At 53.3% G+C, this 19,183-nt stretch overlaps 1 protein-coding gene across 1 annotated transcript in view; it reads right to left on the bottom strand.

Annotated features, from left to right (window-relative positions):
- Positions 1–19,183, bottom strand: part of LOC137313770 (EMILIN-1-A-like) — a 68,181-nt gene that overhangs the window by 47,990 nt on the left and 1,008 nt on the right. The window contains exon 2 of the mRNA XM_067979560.1: positions 14,403–14,528. Within this exon, the coding sequence (XP_067835661.1) occupies positions 14,403–14,528 (126 nt within the window). The remainder of the gene's footprint in view (positions 1–14,402; positions 14,529–19,183) is intronic.

Below are 19,183 nucleotides of genomic sequence, written 5' to 3'. Positions count from 1 at the left end.
TGTAAACACTCATCACTGCCCGTGGGCTCTGTAACTGTAAACACTCACATCACTGCCCGTGGGCACTGTACCTGTAAACACTCACATCACTGCCCGTGGGCACTGTACCTGTAAACACTCACATCACTGCGCATGGGCACTGTAACTGTAAACACTCACATCACTGCCCATGGGCACTGTAACTGTAAACACTCATCACTGCCCGTTGTCACTGTAACTGTAAACACTCACATCACTGCCCGTGGGCACTGTACCTGTAAACACTCACATCACTGCCCATGGGGTCTGTAACTGTAAACACTCACATCACTGCCCGTGGGCACTGTAACTGTAAACACTCACATCACTGCCCATGGGCTCTGTAACTATAAACACTCATCACTGCCCCTGGGCACTGTAACTATAAACACTCATCACTGCCCGTGGGCTCTGTAACTATAAACACTCATCACTGCCCCTGGGCACTGTAACTGTAAACACTCATCACTGCCCCTGGGCACTGTAACTGTAAACACTCATCACTGCCTGTGGGCACTGTAACTGTAAACACTCATCACTGCCCCTGGGCACTGTAACTGTAAACACTCATCACTGCCCCTGGGCACTGTAACTGTAAACACTCATCACTGCCCCTGGGCTCTGTAACTGTAAACACTCATCACTGCCCCTGGGCACTGTACCTGTAAACACTCACATCACTGCCCGTGGGCACTGTAACTGTAAACACTCACATCACTGCCCATGGGCACTGTAACTGTAAACACTCATCACTGCCCCTGGGCACTGTACCTGTAAACACTCACATCACTGCCCGTGGGCACTGTAACTGTAAACACTCATCACTGCCCCTGGGCACTGTACCTGTAAACACTCATCACTGCCCCTGGGCACTGTACCTGTAAACACTCACATCACTGCCCCTGGGCTCTGTAACTGTAAACACTCACATCACTGCCCGTGGGCACTGTACCTGTAAACACTCATCACTGCCCCTGGGCACTGTACCTGTAAACACTCATCACTGCCCCTGGGCACTGTACCTGTAAACACTCATCACTGCCCCTGGGCACTGTACCTGTAAACACTCACATCACTGCCCGTGGGCACTGTACCTGTAAACACTCACATCACTGCCCGTGGGCACTGTAACTGTAAACACTCACATCACTGCCCATGGGCACTGCAACTGTAAACACTCACATCACTGCCCGTGGGCTCTGTAACTGTAAACACTCACATCACTGCCCGTGGGCACTGTAACTGTAAACACTCACATCACTGCCCGTGGGCACTGTAACTGTAAACACTCACATCACTGCCCGTGGGCACTGTACCTGTAAACACTCACATCACTGCCCCTGGGCACTGTACCTGTAAACACTCATCACTGCCCCTGGGCTCTGTAACTGTAAACACTCATCACTGCCCCTGGGCACTGTACCTGTAAACACTCATCCCTGCCCCTGGGCACTGTACCTGTAAACACTCACATCACTGCCCGTGGGCACTGTACCTGTAAACACTCACATCACTGCCCGTGGGCACTGTAACTGTAAACACTCATCACTGCCCGTGGGCACCGTAACTGTAAACACTCACATCACTGCCCGTGGGCACTGTAACTGTAAACAGTCACATCACTGCCCGTGGGCTCTGTAACTGTAAACACTCACATCACTGCCCGTGGGCACTGTAACTGTAAACACTCACATCACTGCCCATGGGCACTGTAACTGTAAACACTCATCACTGCCCCTGGGCACTGTACCTGTAAACACTCATCACTGCCCCTGGGCACTGTAACTGTAAACACTCATCACTGCCTGTGGGCTCTGTAACTGTAAACACTCACATCACTGCCCATGGGCACTGTAACTGTAAACACTCATCACTGCCCCTGGGCACTGTAACTGTAAACACTCACATCACTGCCCGTGGGCACTGTAACTGTAAACACTCACATCACTGCCCATGGGCACTGTAACTGTAAACACTCACATCACTGCCCGTGGGCACTGTACCTGTAAACACTCATCACTGCCCGTGGGCAATGTAACTGTAAACACTCACATCACTGCCCATGGGCACTGTAACTGTAAACACTCACATCACTGCCCCTGGGCTCTGTAACTGTAAACACTCACATCACTGCCCCTGGGCACTGTAACTGTAAACACTCATCACTGCCCGTGGGCTCTGTAACTATAAACACTCATCACTGCCTGTGGGCACTGTAACTATAAACACTCATCACTGCCCCTGGGCTCTGTAACTGTAAACAATCATCACTGCCCCTGGGCACTGTAACTGTAAACACTCACATCACTGCCCGTGGGCACTGCAACTATAAACACTCACATCACTGCCCGTGGGCTCTGCAACTGTAAACACTCATCACTGCCCCTGGGCACTGTAACTATAAACACTCACATCACTGCCCGTGGGCACTGTAACTGTAAACACTCACATCACTGCCCGTGGGCTCTGCAATTGTAAACACTCATCACTGCCCCTGGGCACTGTAACTATAAACACTCACATCACTGCCCCTGGGCACTGTAACTATAAACACTCATCATTGCCCGTGGGCACTTTAACAATAAACACTCATCACTGCCCATGGGCACTGTAACTGTAAACACTCGCATCACTGCCCGTGGGCACTGTAACTGAAAACACTCATCACTGCCCATGGGCACTGTAACTGTAAACACTCATCACTGCCCATGGGCACTGTAACTGTAAACACTCACATCACTGCCCGTGGGCACTGTAACTGTAAACACTCACATCACTGCCCGTGGGCACTGTAACTGTAAACATTCACATCAATGCCCGTGGGCTCTGTAACTGTAAACATTCATCACTGCCCATGGGCTCTGTAACTGTAAACACTCACATCACTGCCCGTGGGCACTGTAATTGTAAACACTCATCACTGCCCATGGGCTCTGTAACTGTAAACACTCATCATTGCCCCTGGGCTCTGGAACTGGAAACACTCACACAGCTGCCCGTGGGCACTGTAACTGTAAACAGTCATCACTGTCCGTGGGCTCTGTAACTGTAAACAGTCATCACTGGCCGTGGGCACTGTAACTGTAAACCCTCATCACTGCCCGTGGGCACTGTAACTGTAAACACTCACATCACTGCCCCTGGGCTCTGTAACTGTAAACACTCATCACTGCCCCTGGGCACTGTAACAATAAACACTCATCACTGCCTGTGGGCTCTGTAACTATAAACACTCACATCACTGCCCATGGGCACTGTAACTGTAAACACTCATCACTGCCACTGGGCAATGTAACTATAAACACTCATCACTGCCACTGGGCACTGTAACTATAAACACTCATCACTGCCCATGGGCACTGTAACTGTAAACACTCATCACTGCCCATGGGCACTGTAACTGTAAACACTCACATCACTGCCCGTGGGCACTGTAACTGTAAACACTCACATCACTGCCCGTGGGCACAGTAACTGGAAACACTCACATCACTGCCCGTGGGCACTGTAACTGTAAACACTCACATCACTGCCCATGGGCTCTGTAACTGTAAACAATCATCACTGCCCGTGGGCACTGTAACTGTAAACACTCACATCACTGCCCCTGGGCACTGTAACTATAAACACTCATCACTGCCAATGGGCACTGTAACTGTAAACACTCATCACTGCCCGTGGGCACTGTAACTGTAAACACTCACATCACTGCCCCTGGGCACTGTAACTATAAACACTCATCACTGCCACTGGGCACTGTAACTATAAACACTCATCACTGCCCATGGGCACTGTAACTGTAAACACTCATCACTGCCCATGGGCACTGTAACTGTAAACACTCACATCACTGCCCGTGGGCACTGTAACTGTAAACACTCACATCACTGCCCGTGGGCACAGTAACTGTAAACACTCACATCACTGCCCGTGGGCACTGTAACTGTAAACACTCAAATCACTGCCCGTGGGCACTGTAACTGTAAACACTCATCACTGCCCATGGGCACTGTAACTGTAAACACTCATCACTGCCCATGGGCACTGTAACTGTAAACACTCACATCACTGCCCGTGGGCACTGCAACTGGAAACACTCACATCACTGCCCCTGGGCTCTGTAACTGTAAACACTCATCACTGCCCCTGGGCACTGTAACTGTAAACACTCATCACTGCCCCTGGGCTCTGTAAGTGTAAACACTCATCACTGCCCGTGGGCACTGTAACTATAAACACTCATCACTGCCCCTGGGCACTGTAACTGTAAACACTCATCACTGCCCCTGGGCTCTGTAAGTGTAAACACTCATCACTGCCCGTGGGCACTGTAACTATAAACACTCATCACTGCCCCTGGGCTCTGTAACTATAAACACTCACATCACTGCCTGTGGGCACTGTAACTGTAAACACTCACATCACTGCCCCTGGGCTCTGTAACTATAAACACTTACATCACTGCCCGTGGGCACTGTAACTGTAAACACTCATCACTGCCCCTGGGCACTGTAACTGTAAACACTCATCACTGCCTGTGGGCTCTGTAACTATAAACACTCACATCACTGCCCATGGGCACTGTAACTGGAAACACTCATCACTGCCCGTGGGCACTGTAACTGTAAACACTCACATCACTGCCCGTGGGCACTGTAACTGGAAACACTCATCACTGCCCGTGGGCTCTGTAACTGTAAACACTCACATCACTGCCCGTGGGCACTGTAACTGTAAACACTCATCACTGCCCGTGGGCACTGTAACTGTAAACACTCACATCACTGCCCGTGGGCACTGTAACTGTAAACACTCACATCACTGCCCGTGGGCACTGTAACTGGAAACACTCACATCACTGCCCGTGGGCACTGTAACTGGAAACACTCATCACTGCCCCTGGGCTCTGTAACTGTAAACACTCATCACTGCCCCTGGGCACTGTAACGATAAACACTCATCACTGCCTGTGGGCACTGTAACTATAAACACTCACATCACTGCCCGTTGACACTGTAACTATAAACACTCACATCACTGCCCGTGGGCACTGTAACTGTAAACACTCATCACTGCCCGTGGGCTCTGTAACTATACACACTCATCACTGCCCATGGGCACTGTAACTGTAAACACACATCACTGCCCGTGGGCACTGTAACGATAAACACTCATCACTGCCCATGGGCACTGTAACTATAAACACTCATCACTGCCCATGGGCACTGTAACTATAAACACTCATCACTGCCCATGGGCTCTGCAACTATAAACACTCATCACTGCCCATGGGCACTGTAACTGTAAACACTCACATCACTGTACCTGTAAACACTCATCACTGCCCGTGGGCACTGTAACTGTAAACACTCACATCACTGCCCATGGGCACTGTAACTATAAACACTCATCACTGCCCATGGGCTCTGTAACTATAAACACTCATCACTGCCCATGGGCTCTGTAACTATAAACACTCATCACTGCCCATGGGCTCTGTAACTATAAACACTCATCACTGCCCGTGGGCACTGTACCTGTAAACACTGACATCACTGCCCGTGGGCACTGTAACTGTTAACACTCATCACTGCCCGTGGGCACTGTAACTGTAAACACACATCACTGCCCGTGGGCACTGTAACTGTAAACACTCATCACTGCCCGTGGGCACTGTACCTGTAAACACACATCACTGGCCCTGGGCACTGTAACTGTAAACACTCATCACTGCCCCTGGGCTCTGTAACTATAAACACTCACATCACTGCCCATGGGCACTGTAACTGTAAACACTCACATCACTGCCCGTGGGCACTGTAACTGTAAACACTCACATTACTGCCCATGGGCACTGTAACTGTAAACACTCATCACTGCCCCTGGGCTCTGTAACTGTAAACACTCACATCACTGCCCCTGGGCACTGTAACTGTAAACACTCATCACTGCCCCTGGGCTCTGTAACTATAAACACTCACATCACTGCCCGTGGGCACTGTAACTGTAAACACTCACATCACTGCCCGTGGGCACTGTAACTGTAAACACTCACATCACTGCCCATGGGCACTGTAACTGTAAACACTCACATCACTGCCCCTGGGCTCTGTAACTTTAAACACTCACATCACTGCCCCTGGGCACTGTAACTGTAAACACTCATCACTGCCCCTGGGCTCTGTAACTATAAACACTCACATCACTGCCCGTGGGCACTGTAACTATAAACACTCACATCACTGCCCCTGGGCTCTGTAACGGGAAACACTCACATCACTGCCCGTGGGCACTGTAACTGTAAACACTCATCACTGCCCATGGGCTCTGTAACTGTAAACACTCACATCACTGCCCCTGGGCTCTGTAACTATAAACACTCACATCACTGCCCGTGGGCACTGTAACTATAAACACTCATCACTGCCCGTGGGCACTGTAGCTATAAACACTCATCACTGCCCGTGGGCACTGTAACTGTAAACACTCACATCACTGCCCGTGGGCACTGTAACTATAAACACTCATCACTGCCCGTGGGCACTGTAGCTATAAACACTCATCACTGCCCGTGGGCACTGTAACTGTAAACACTCACATCACTGCCCGTGGGCACTGTAACTGTAAACAGTCATCACTGCCCCTGGGCACTGTAACTGTAAACAGTCATCACTGCCCCTGGGCACTGTAACTGTAAACACTCACATCACTGCCCGTGGGCACTGTAACTATAAACACTCATCACTGCCCGTGGGCACTGTAGCTATAAACACTCATCACTGCCCGTGGGCACTGTAACTGTAAACACTCACATCACTGCCCGTGGGCACTGTAACTGTAAACACTCATTACTGCCCATGGGCACTGTAACTGTAAACACTCACATCACTGCCCATGGGCACTGTAACTGTAAACACTCATCACTGCCCGTGGGCACTGTAACTGTAAACACTCACATCACTGCCCCTGGGCACTGCAACTATATACACTCACATCACTGCCCCTGGGCACTGTAACTGTAAACACTCATCACTGCCCCTGGGCACTGTAACTGTAAACTTTCACATCACTGCCCCTGGGCACTGTAACTGTAAACACTCATCACTGCCCCTGGGCACTGTAACTGTAAACATTCACATCACTGCCCCTGGGCACTGTAACTGTAAACACTCATCACTGCCCCTGGGCACTGTAACTGTAAACACTCATCACTGCCCGTGGGCACTGTAACTGTAAACACTCATCACTGCCCCTGGGCTCTGTAACTGTAAACACTCACATCACTGCCCGTGGGCACTGTAACTGGAAACACTCATCACTGCCCGTGGGCTCTGTAACTGTAAACACTCACATCACTGCCCGTGGGCTCTGTAACTGTAAACACTCACATCACTGCCCGTGGGCTCTGTAACTGTAAACACTCACATCACTGCCCGTGGGCACTGTAACTGTAAACACTCACATCACTGCCCGTGGGCACTGTAACTGTAAACACTCACATCACTGCCCGTGGGCACTGTAACTGGAAACACTCATCACTGCCCCTGGGCTCTGTAACTATAAACACTCACATCACTGCCCCTGGGCACTGTAACTGTAAACACTCATCACTGCCCCTGGGCTCTGTAACGATAAACACTCATCACTGCCTGTGGGCACTGTAACTATAAACACTCACATCACTGCCCGTGGGCACTGTAACTATAAACACTCACATCACTGCCCGTGGGCACTGTAACTGTAAACACTCATCACTGCCCATGGGCACTGTAACTGTAAACACTCATCACTGCCCATGGGCACTGTAACTGTAAACACACATCACTGCCCGTGGGCACTGTAACTATAAACACTCATCACTGCCCATGGGCTCTGTAACTATAAACACTCATCACTGCCCATGGGCTCTGTAACTGTAAACACTCACATCACTGCCCGTGGGCACTGTACCTGTAAACACTCACATCACTGCCCGTGGGCACTGTAACTGTTAACACTCATCACTGCCCGTGGGCACTGTAACTGTAAACACACATCACTGCCCGTGGGCACTGTAACTGTAAACACTCACATCACTGCCCGTGGGCTCTGTAACTGTAAACACACATCACTGCCCGTGGGCACTGTAACTGTAAACACTCACATCACTGCCCGTGGGCTCTGTAACTGTAAACACACATCACTGCCCGTGGGCACTGTAACTATAAACACTCATCACTGCCCGTGGGCACTGTAACTATAAACACTCATCACTGGCCCTGGGCTCTGTAACTGTAAACACTCACATCACTGCCCGTGGGCACTGTAACTGTAAACACTCATCACTGCCCGTGGGCACTGTACCTGTAAACACTCACATCACTGCCCGTGGGCACTGTAACTATAAACACTCATCACTGCCCGTGGGCACTGTAACTATAAACACTCATCACTGGCCCTGGGCTCTGTAACTGTAAACACTCACATCACTGCCCGTGGGCACTGTAACTGTAAACACTCATCACTGCCCGTGGGCACTGTAACTATAAACACTCATCACTGGCCCTGGGCTCTGTAACTGTAAACACTCACATCACTGCCCATGGGCACTGTAACTGTAAACACTCACATCACTGCCCATGGGCACTGTAACTGTAAACACTCATCACTGCCCGTGGGCTCTGTAACTATAAACACTCATCACTGCCCATGGGCACTGTAACTGTAAACACACATCACTGCCCGTGGGCACTGTAACTATAAACACTCATCACTGCCGATGGGCACTGTAACTATAAACACTCATCACTGCCCATGGGCACTGTAACTATAAACACTCATCACTGCCCGTGGGCACTGTACCTGTATAAACACTCATCACTGCCCGTGGGCACTGTACCTGTAAACACTGACTTCACTGCCCGTGGGCACTGTAACTGTTAACACTCATCACTGCCCGTGGGCACTGTAACTGTAAACACACATCACTGCCCGTGGGCACTGTAACTGTAAACACTCATCACTGCCCGTGGGCACTGTACCTGTAAACACTCATCACTGCCCGTGGGCACTGTACCTGTAAACACTCATCACTGGCCCTGGGCTCTGTAACTGTAAACACTCACATCACTGCCCGTGGGCACTGTAACTGTAAACACTCACATCACTGCCCATGGGCTCTGTAACTGTAAACACTCACATCACTGCCCATGGGCACTGTAACTGTAAACACTCACATCACTGCCCCTGGGCTCTGTAACTATAAACACTCACATCACTGCCCGTGGGCACTGTAACTGTAAACACTCACATCACTGCCCATGGGCTCTGTAACTCTAAACACTCATCACTGCCCATGGGCTCTGTAACTGTAAACACTCACATCACTGCCCATGGGCACTGTAACTGTAAACACTAACATCACTGCCCCTGGGCTCTGTAACTGGAAACACTCACATCACTGCCCGTGGGCACTGTAACTGTAAACAGTCATCACTGCCCCTGGGCACTGTAACTGTAAACACTCATCACTGCCCGTGGGCACTGTAGCTATAAACACTCATCACTGCCCGTGGGCACTGTAACTGTAAACACTCACATCACTGCCCGTGGGCACTGTAACTGTAAACACTCATTACTGCCCATGGGCACTGTAACTGTAAACACTCACATCACTGCCCATGGGCTCTGTAACTGTAAACACTCATCACTGCCCGTGGGCACTGTAACTGTAAACACTCATCACTGCCCCTGGGCACTGTAACTGTAAACTTTCACATCACTGCCCCTGGGCACTGTAACTGTAAACACTCATCACTGCCCTTGGGCACTGTAACTGTAAACATTCACATCACTGCCCCTGGGCACTGTAACTGTAAACACTCATCACTGCCCCTGGGCACTGTAACTGCAAACACTCATCACTGCCCGTGGGCACTGTAACTGTAAACACTCATCACTGCCCCTGGGCTCTGTAACTGTAAACACTCACATCACTGCCCGTGGGCACTGTAACTGGAAACACTCATCACTGCCCGTGGGCTCTGTAACTGTAAACACTCACATCACTGCCCGTGGGCACTGTAACTGTAAACACTCATCACTGCCCGTGGGCACTGTAACTGTAAACACTCACATCACTGCCCGTGGGCACTGTAACTGTAAACACTCACATCACTGCCCGTGGGCACTGTAACTGGAAACACTCATCACTGCCCGTGGGCACTGTAACTGTAAACACACATCACTGCCCGTGGGCACTGTAACTGTAAACACACATCACTGCCCGTGGGCACTGTAACTATAAACACTCATCACTGCCCATGGGCTCTGTAACTGTAAACACTCATCACTGCCCATGGGCACTGCAACTGTAAACACTCACATCACTGTACCTGTAAACACTCACATCACTGCCCGTGGGCACTGTAACTGTTAACACTCATCACTGCCCGTGGGCACTGTAACTGTAAACACACATCACTGCCCGTGGGCACTGTAACTGTAAACACTCATCACTGCCCGTGGGCACTGTACCTGTAAACACTCATCACTGCCCGTGGGCACTGTAACTGTAAACACTCATCACTGCCCGTGGGCACTGTAACTGTGAACACACATCACTGCCCGTGGGCACTGTAACTGTAAACACTCACATCACTGCCCGTGGGCACTGTAACTATAAACACTCACATCACTGCCCCTGGGCACTGTAACTGTAAACACTCATCACTGCCCCTGGGCACTGTAACTGTAAACTTTCACATCACTGCCTGTGGGCACTGTAACTGTAAACACTCATCACTGCCCGTGGGCACTGTAACTGTAAACACTCACATCACTGCCCGTGGGCACTGTAACTGTAAACACTCACATCACTGCCCGTGGGCACTGTAACTGGAAACACTCATCACTGCCCCTGGGCTCTGTAACTGTAAACACTCACATCACTGCCCCTGGGCACTGTAACTGTAAACACTCATCACTGCCCCTGGGCACTGTAACGATAAACACTCATCACTGCCTGTGGGCACTGTAACTATAAACACTCACATCACTGCCCGTGGGCACTGTAACTATAAACACTCACATCACTGCCCGTGGGCACTGTAACTATAAACACTCACATCACTGCCCGTGGGCACTGTAACTGTAAACACTCATCACTGCCCGTGGGCTCTGTAACTATAAACACTCATCACTGCCCATGGGCACTGTAACTGTAAACACTCATCACTGCCCATGGGCTCTGTAACTGTAAACACTCATCACTGCCCCTGGGCACTGTACCTGTAAACACTCATCACTGCCCGTGGGCACTGTACCTGTAAACACTCACATCACTGCCCGTGGGCACTGTAACTGTTAACACTCATCACTGCCCGTGGGCACTGTAACTGTAAACACACATCACTGCCCGTGGGCACTGTAGCTATAAACACTCATCACTGCCCATGGGCACTGTAACTATAAACACTCACATCACTGCCCGTGGGCACTGTAACTGTAAACACTCATCACTGCCCATGGGCACTGTAACTGTAAACACTCACATCACTGCCCATGGGCACTGTAACTGTAAACACTCACATCACTGCCCGTGGGCACTGTAACTGTAAACACTCACATCACTGCCCATGGGCTCTGTAACTGTAAACACTCATCACTGCCCATGGGCACTGTAACTATAAACACTCATCACTGCCCGTGGGCACTGTAACTGTAAACACTCATCACTGCCCGTGGGCTCGGTAACTGTAAACACTCACATCACTGCCCGTGGGCACTGTAACTGTAAACACTCACATCACTGCCCGTGGGCACTGTAACTGTAAACACTCACATCACTGCCCATGGGCACTGTAACTGTCAACACTCACATCACTGCCTGTGGGCACTGTAACTGTAAACACTCATCACTACCGCTGGGCACTGTAACTGTAAACACTCACATCACTGCCCGTGGGCTCTGTAACTGTAAACACTCATCACTGCCCGTGGGCACTGTAACTGTAAACACTCACATCACTGCCCATGGGCACTGTAACTGTAAACACTCATATCACTGCCCGTGGGCACTGTAACTGTAAACACTCACATCACTGCCCGTGGGCACTGTAACTGTAAACACTCACATCACTGCCCGTGGGCTCTGTAACTGTACACACTCATCACTGCCCGTGGGCTCTGTAACTGTAAACACTCACATCACTGCCCGTGGGCACTGTAACTGTAAACACTCACATCACTGCCTGTGGGCACTGTAACTGTAAACACTCACATCACTGCCCATGGGCACTGTAACTGTAAACACTCACATCACTGCCTGTGGGCACTGTAACTGTAAACACTCATCACTACCGCTGGGCTCTGTAACTTTAAACACTCACATCACTGCCCGTGGGCACTGTAACTGCAAATACTCACATCACTGCCCCTGGGCTCTGTAACTGTAAACACTCACATCACTACCGCTGGGCACTGTAACTGTAAACAATCATCACTGCCCGTGGGCTCTGTAACTGTAAACACTCATCACTGCCCGTGGGCTCTGTAACTGTAAACACTCATCACTGCCCGTGGGCTCTGTAAATATAAACACTCGTCACTGCCTGTGGGCACTGTAACTGTAAACACTCATCACTGCCCCTGGGCACTGTAACTGTAAACACTCATCACTGCCCGTGGGCACTGTAACTGTAAACACTCATCACTGCCCCTGGGCTCTGTAACTGTAAACACTCACATCATTGCCCGTGGGCACTGTAACTGTAAACACTCACATCACTGCCCCTGGGCACTGTAACTGTAAACATTTACATCACTGCCCCTGGGCACTGTAACTGTAAACATTCACATCACTGCCCGTGGGCACTGTAACTGTAAACACTCATCACTGCCCGTGGGCACTGTAACTGTAAACATTCACATCACTGCCCGTGGGCACTGTAACTGTAAACACTCACATCACTGCCCGTGGGCACTGTAACTGTAAACACTCATCACTGCCCGTGGGCACTGTAACTGTAAACATTCACATCACTGCCCGTGGGCACTGTAACTGTAAACACTCATCACTGCCTGTGGGCACTGTAACTGTAAACACTCACATCACTGCCCGTGGGCACTATAACTGTAAACACTCAGCACTGCCCGTGGGCACTGTAACTGTAAACATTCACATCACTGCCCGTGGGCACTGTAACTGTAAACACTCATCACTGCCCGTGGGCACTGTAACTGTAAACATTCACATCACTGCCCGTGGGCACTGTAACTGTAAACACTCACATCACTGCCCGTGGGCACTGTAACTGTAAACACTCATCACTGCCCGTGGGCACTGTAACTGTAAACATTCACATCACTGCCCATGGGCACTGTAACTGTAAACACTCATCACTGCCCGTGGGCACTGTAACTGTAAACACTCACATCACTGCCCGTGGGCACTGTAACTGTAAACATTCACATCACTGCCCGTGGGCACTGTAACTGTCAACACTCATCACTGCCCGTGGGCACTGTAGCTGTAAACACTCACATCACTGCCCATGGGCTCTGTAACTGTAAACACTCATCACTGCCCCTGGGCACTGTAACTGTAAACACTCATCACTGCCCGTGGGCACTGTAACTGTAAACACTCATCACTGCCCCTGGGCTCTGTAACTGTAAACACTCATCACTGCCCGTGGGCTCTGTAACTATAAACACTCACATCACTGCCCCTGGGCACTGTAACTGTAAACACTCATCACTGCCCGTGGGCACTGTAACTGTAAACACTCATCACTGCCCCTGGGCACTGTAACTGTAAACACTCACATCACTGCCCCTGGGCACTGTAACTGTAAACACTCATCACTGCCCCTGGGCTCTGTAACTGTAAACACTCACATCACTGCCCGTGGGCTCTGTAACTGTAAACACTCATCACTGCCCCTGGGCACTGTAACTATAAACACTCATCACTGCCCGTGGGCACTGTAACTGTAAACACTCATCACTGCCCATGGGCACTGTAACTGTAAACACTCATCACTGCCCCTGGGCTCTGTAACTATAAACACTCATCACTGCCCATGGGCACTGTAACTGTAAACACTCACATCACTGCCCGTGGGCACTCTAACTGTAAACACTCACGTCACTGCCCATGGGCTCGGTAACTGTAAACACTCATCACTGCCCGTGGGCACTCTAACTGTAAACACTCACATCACTGCCCGTGGGCACTGTAACTGTCAACACTCACATCACTGCCCCTGGGCTCTGTAACTGTAAACACTCACATCACTGCCCGTGGGCTCTGTAACTGTAAACACTCACATCACTGCCCGTGGGCACTGTAACTGTAAACACTCACATCACTGCCCGTGGGCACTGTAACTGTAAACACTCACATCACTGCCCGTGGGCACTGTAACTGCCCCCATCCACAGGGCTGGTACTCTGGTTTAATATATGTTGCTACGCCATCCTCTATGACACAGGACACAACACGTGTCACTACAAAGGCACACCAGTTCCTGTCGAATAAAAGAGAATGAGAGATTAGACGCTGACGCCAGTTCCTGGGGTTACACAGGGCAGAGTCTCCAAAACAAGTTCTTTTTGATAAGTTTAATAGAGTTTCTTTTAGAATTGACCGATTGCATAGGTAAAGGAATTGTAATAGATGTTCATTTCCAGAAAGCATTGGATAAAGTGTCCCACAAGGGGCTTGTTACAAACATTCAGGTGCCTGGTGTGAGAGGATGTGTAAGTTGGTGATGAATAGGAAGAGTTGGGATGATCAGGATCTTTGGGCTGGAGAATGGCTGGGAGTGGGGTACCCCAGGGGTCAGTGCTGGGAGTGGGGTACCCCAGGGGTCAGTGCTGGGACTGGTGTACCCCTGGGGTCAGTGCTGGGACTGGTGTACCCCAGGGGTCAGTGCTGGGACTGGTGTACCCCAGGGGTCAGTGCTGGGACTGGTGTACCCCAGGGGTCAGTGCTGGGACTGGTGTACCCCAGGGGTCAGTGCTGGGACTGGTGTACCCCAGGGGTCAGTGCTGGGACTGGTGTACCCCAGGGGTCAGTGTTGGCCCTGGGGGCCAATGCTGGGACTGGGGTACCCCGGGGGTCGGTGCTGGGACTGGGGTACCCCGGGGGTCGGTGCTGGGACTGGGGTACCCCGGGGGTCGGTGCTGGGACTGGGGTACCCCGGGGGTCGGTGCTGGGACTGGGGTACCCCGGGGGTCGGTGCTGGGACTGGGGTACCCCGGGGGTCGGTGCTGGGACTGGGGTACCCCGGGGGTCGGTGCTGGGAGTGGGGTACCCCGGGGGTCGGTGCTGGGAGTGGGGTACCCCGGGGGTCGGTGCTGGGACTGGGGTACCCCGGGGGTCGGTGCTGGGACTGGGGTACCCCGGGGGTCGGTGCTGGGACTGGGGTACCCCGGGGGTCGGTGCTGGGAGTGGGGTACCCCGGGGGTCGGTGCTGGGAGTGGGGTACCCCGGGGGTCAGTGCTGGGAGTGGGGTACCCCGGGGGTCAGTGCTGGGAGTGGGGTACCCCGGGGGTCAGTGCTGGGACTGGTGTTCCCCGGGGGTCAGTGCTGAGAGTTGGGTACCCCGGGGGTCAGTGCTGGGACTGGTGTACCCCGGGGGTCAGTGCTAAGAGTTGGGTACCCCGGGGGTCAGTGCTGGGACTGGTGTATCCCAGGGGTCAGTGCTGGGACTGGTGTACCCCAGGGGTCAGTGCTGGGACTGGTGTACCCCAGGGGTCAGTGCTGGGACTGGTGTACCCCAGGGGTCAGTGTTGGGTCTGATAAATCCCAGGGGTCAGTGTTGGCCCTGGGGGCCAATGCTGGGACTGAGGTACCCCGGGGGTCGGTGCTGGGACTGGGGTACCCCGGGGGTCGGTGCTGGGACTGGGGTACCCCGGGGGTCGGTGCTGGAAGTGGGCTACCCCGGGGGTCGGTGCTGGAAGTGGGCTACCCCGGGGGCCGGTGCTGGAAGTGGGCTACCCCGGGGGCCGGTGCTGGAAGTGGGCTACCCCGGGGGCCGGTGCTGGGACTGGGGTCCCCCGGGGGCCGGTGCTGGGACTGGGGTCCCCCGGGGGCCAGGGCTGGGACTGGGGTCCCCCGGGGGCCAGGGCTGGGACTGGGGTCCCCCGGGGGCCAGGGCTGGGACTGGGGTCCCCCGGGGGCCAGGGCTGGGACTGGGGTCCCCCGGGGGCCAGGGCTGGGACTGGGGTCCCCCGGGGGCCAGGGCTGGGACTGGGGTCCCCCGGGGGCCAGGGCTGGGACTGGGGTCCCCCGGGGGCCAGGGCTGGGACTGGGGTCCCCCGGGGGCCAGGGCTGGGACTGGGGTCCCCCGGGGGCCAGGGCTGGGACTGGGGTCCCCCGGGGGCCAGGGCTGGGACTGGGGTCCCCCGGGGGCCAGGGCTGGGACTGGGGTCCCCCGGGGGCCAGGGCTGGGACTGGGGTCCCCCGGGGGCCAGGGCTGGGACTGGGGTCCCCCGGGGGCCAGGGCTGGGACTGGGGTCCCCCGGGGGCCAGGGCTGGGACTGGGGTCCCCCGGGGGCCAGGGCTGGGACTGGGGTCCCCCGGGGGCCAGGGCTGGGACTGGGGTCCCCCGGGGGCCAGGGCTGGGACTGGGGTCCCCCGGGGGCCAGGGCTGGGACTGGGGTCCCCCGGGGGCCAGGGCTGGGACTGGGGTCCCCCGGGGGCCAGGGCTGGGACTGGGGTCCCCCGGGGGCCAGGGCTGGGACTGGGGTCCCCCGGGGGCCAGGGCTGGGACTGGGGTCCCCCGGGGGCCAGGGCTGGGACTGGGGTCCCCCGGGGGCCAGGGCTGGGACTGGGGTCCCCCGGGGGCCAGGGCTGGGACTGGGGTCCCCCGGGGGCCAGGGCTGGGACTGGGGTCCCCCGGGGGCCAGGGCTGGGACTGGGGTCCCCCGGGGGCCAGGGCTGGGACTGGGGTCCCCCGGGGGCCAGGGCTGGGACTGGGGTCCCCCGGGGGCCAGGGCTGGGACTGGGGTCCCCCGGGGGTCAGGGCTGGGACTGGGGTACACCCGGGTTCAGGGCTGGGACTGGGGTACCCCAGGGGTCAGTGTTTGGAGTGTGGTACACCAGGGGTCAGTGTTTGGAGTGGGGTACCCCAGGGGTCAGTGTTTGGAGTGGGGTACCCCAGGGGTCAGTGTTTGGAGTGGGGTACACCGGGGGTCAGTGCTGGGAGTAGGAGCTTTGTCAAACAATTAGAAGGGACGGCTAATGGGTTGGACAGACTGGTTAGTGGGGTGGACAGAATGTTCATGAGGTGGTCAGACTGGGTGGTGGGGTGTTGTTCCCATGTACCTGCTGCTCTTGTCCTTCTAGGTGGTAGAGGTCGCGGGTTTGGGAGGTGCTGTCGAAGAAGCCTTGGCGAGTTGCTGCAGTGCATCCTGTGGATGGTACACACTGCAGCCACTGTGCACCGCTGGTGAAGGGAGTGAATGTTTAGGGTGGTGGATGGGGTCCCAATCAAGCGGGCTGCTTTGTCCTGGATGGTGTCGAGCTTCTTGAGTGTTGTTGGAGCTGCACTCATCCAGGCAAGTGGAGAGTATTCCATCACACTCCTGACTTGTGCCTTGTAGATGGTGGAAAGGCTTTGGGGAGTCAGGAGGTGAGTCACTCGCCACAGAATACCCAGCCTCTGACCTGCTCTTGTAGCCACAGTATTTATATGGCTGGTCCAGTTAAGTTTCTGGTCAATGGTGACCTCCAGGATGTTGATGGTGGGGGATTTGGCGATGGTAATGCCGTTGAATGTCAAGGGTAGGTGGTTAGACTCTCTCTTGTTGGAGATGGTCTTTGTCTGGTGCAAATGTTACTTGCCATTTATCAGCCCAAGCCTGGATGTTGTCCAGGTCTTGCTGCATGCGGGCTCGGAGTGCAGGGGTGCAGGTACACTTGTCCAGGGATACAGATAGACAGAACTAGGGGTGCAGGTACACAGATCTGGGGGTGAAGGTACACAGATCTGGGGGTGAAGGTACACAGATCTGGGGGTGAAGGTACACAGATCTGGGGGTGAAGGTACACTTATCCAGGGATACAGATAGACAGAACTAGAGGTGCAGGTACACAGATTGACAGGTACAGATACACAGATCTAGGGGTATAGATACACAAATGGAGGGGTGCAGGTACACACATGGAAGGGTGGAGGTACACCAAATGAGGGGTACAGGTACACAGAGCTAGGGGTACAGATACGCATACCGACGGGTACATATACACAGATCATGGGTGCAGGTATACAGAGATCTTGAGGTGCAGGTTACCAGATCTAGGGGTTCAGATGCACAGATCTAAGGGTGCAGATACACAGATCTAAGGGTGCAGATACACAGATCTAAGGGTGCAGATACACAGATCTAAGGGTGCAGATACACAGATCTAAGGGTGCAGATACACAGATCTAAGGGTGCAGATACACAGATCTAAGGGTGCAGATACACAGACCTAATGTTCCACTTGCATGGATTTCAGGAGGAGATACCCTGACCGGGGAGATATATATACAAAGATCAAGGAGCCCAGATGTACATATTTAGAGACAGATATATCAGGAATTGGAAGTTGAGGAGAGAGAGCCAATGGTCAGCTGGTACTAGCACCAGGTGAATGGGCCGAGCGGCTCCTTATAGCTAAATGTTCCTTGACCCCATTTCCACCCTCTGCTTAAATCTCCAGCCCTAGGAACTGATTCCACAACTCGGTTTGCCTTTGAGTAGAGTTCCCCTGATTTCCCCTCTTACTTACCTGGTGTCCCTGGGACTTGACCCTCCCACAGTGAGGGATTTGCCTACATTTTCTCAATTTTACAAATCACTGGTTGGGTCCCAGCTGGAGTATTGTGTCCAATTCTGGGCACCACACTCTGGGAAGGATGTCAAGGCCTTAGAGAGGGTGCAGAGGAAATTTACTCGAATGGTTCCAGGGATGAGGGACTTCAGTTCTGTGGATAGACTGGAGAGTCTGGGGTTGTTCTCCTTGGAGCAGAGAAGGTTAAGAGATTTGATCCAGGCGTTCAAAATCATGAAGTGTTTTGATAGGAGATAAATAAGGAGAAACTGTTTCCAGTGGCAGGAGGGTCGGTAACCAGAGGACACAGATTTAAGGTGATCAGCAAAAGAACCAAAGAGGGAGATGAGGAGAAATTTT

This window comes from Heptranchias perlo, unplaced genomic scaffold (genome assembly GCF_035084215.1).
Source record: "Heptranchias perlo isolate sHepPer1 unplaced genomic scaffold, sHepPer1.hap1 HAP1_SCAFFOLD_475, whole genome shotgun sequence".
Classification (NCBI taxonomy): domain Eukaryota; kingdom Metazoa; phylum Chordata; class Chondrichthyes; order Hexanchiformes; family Hexanchidae; genus Heptranchias; species Heptranchias perlo.
This window is presented reverse-complemented; position numbering and strand designations above follow the sequence as displayed.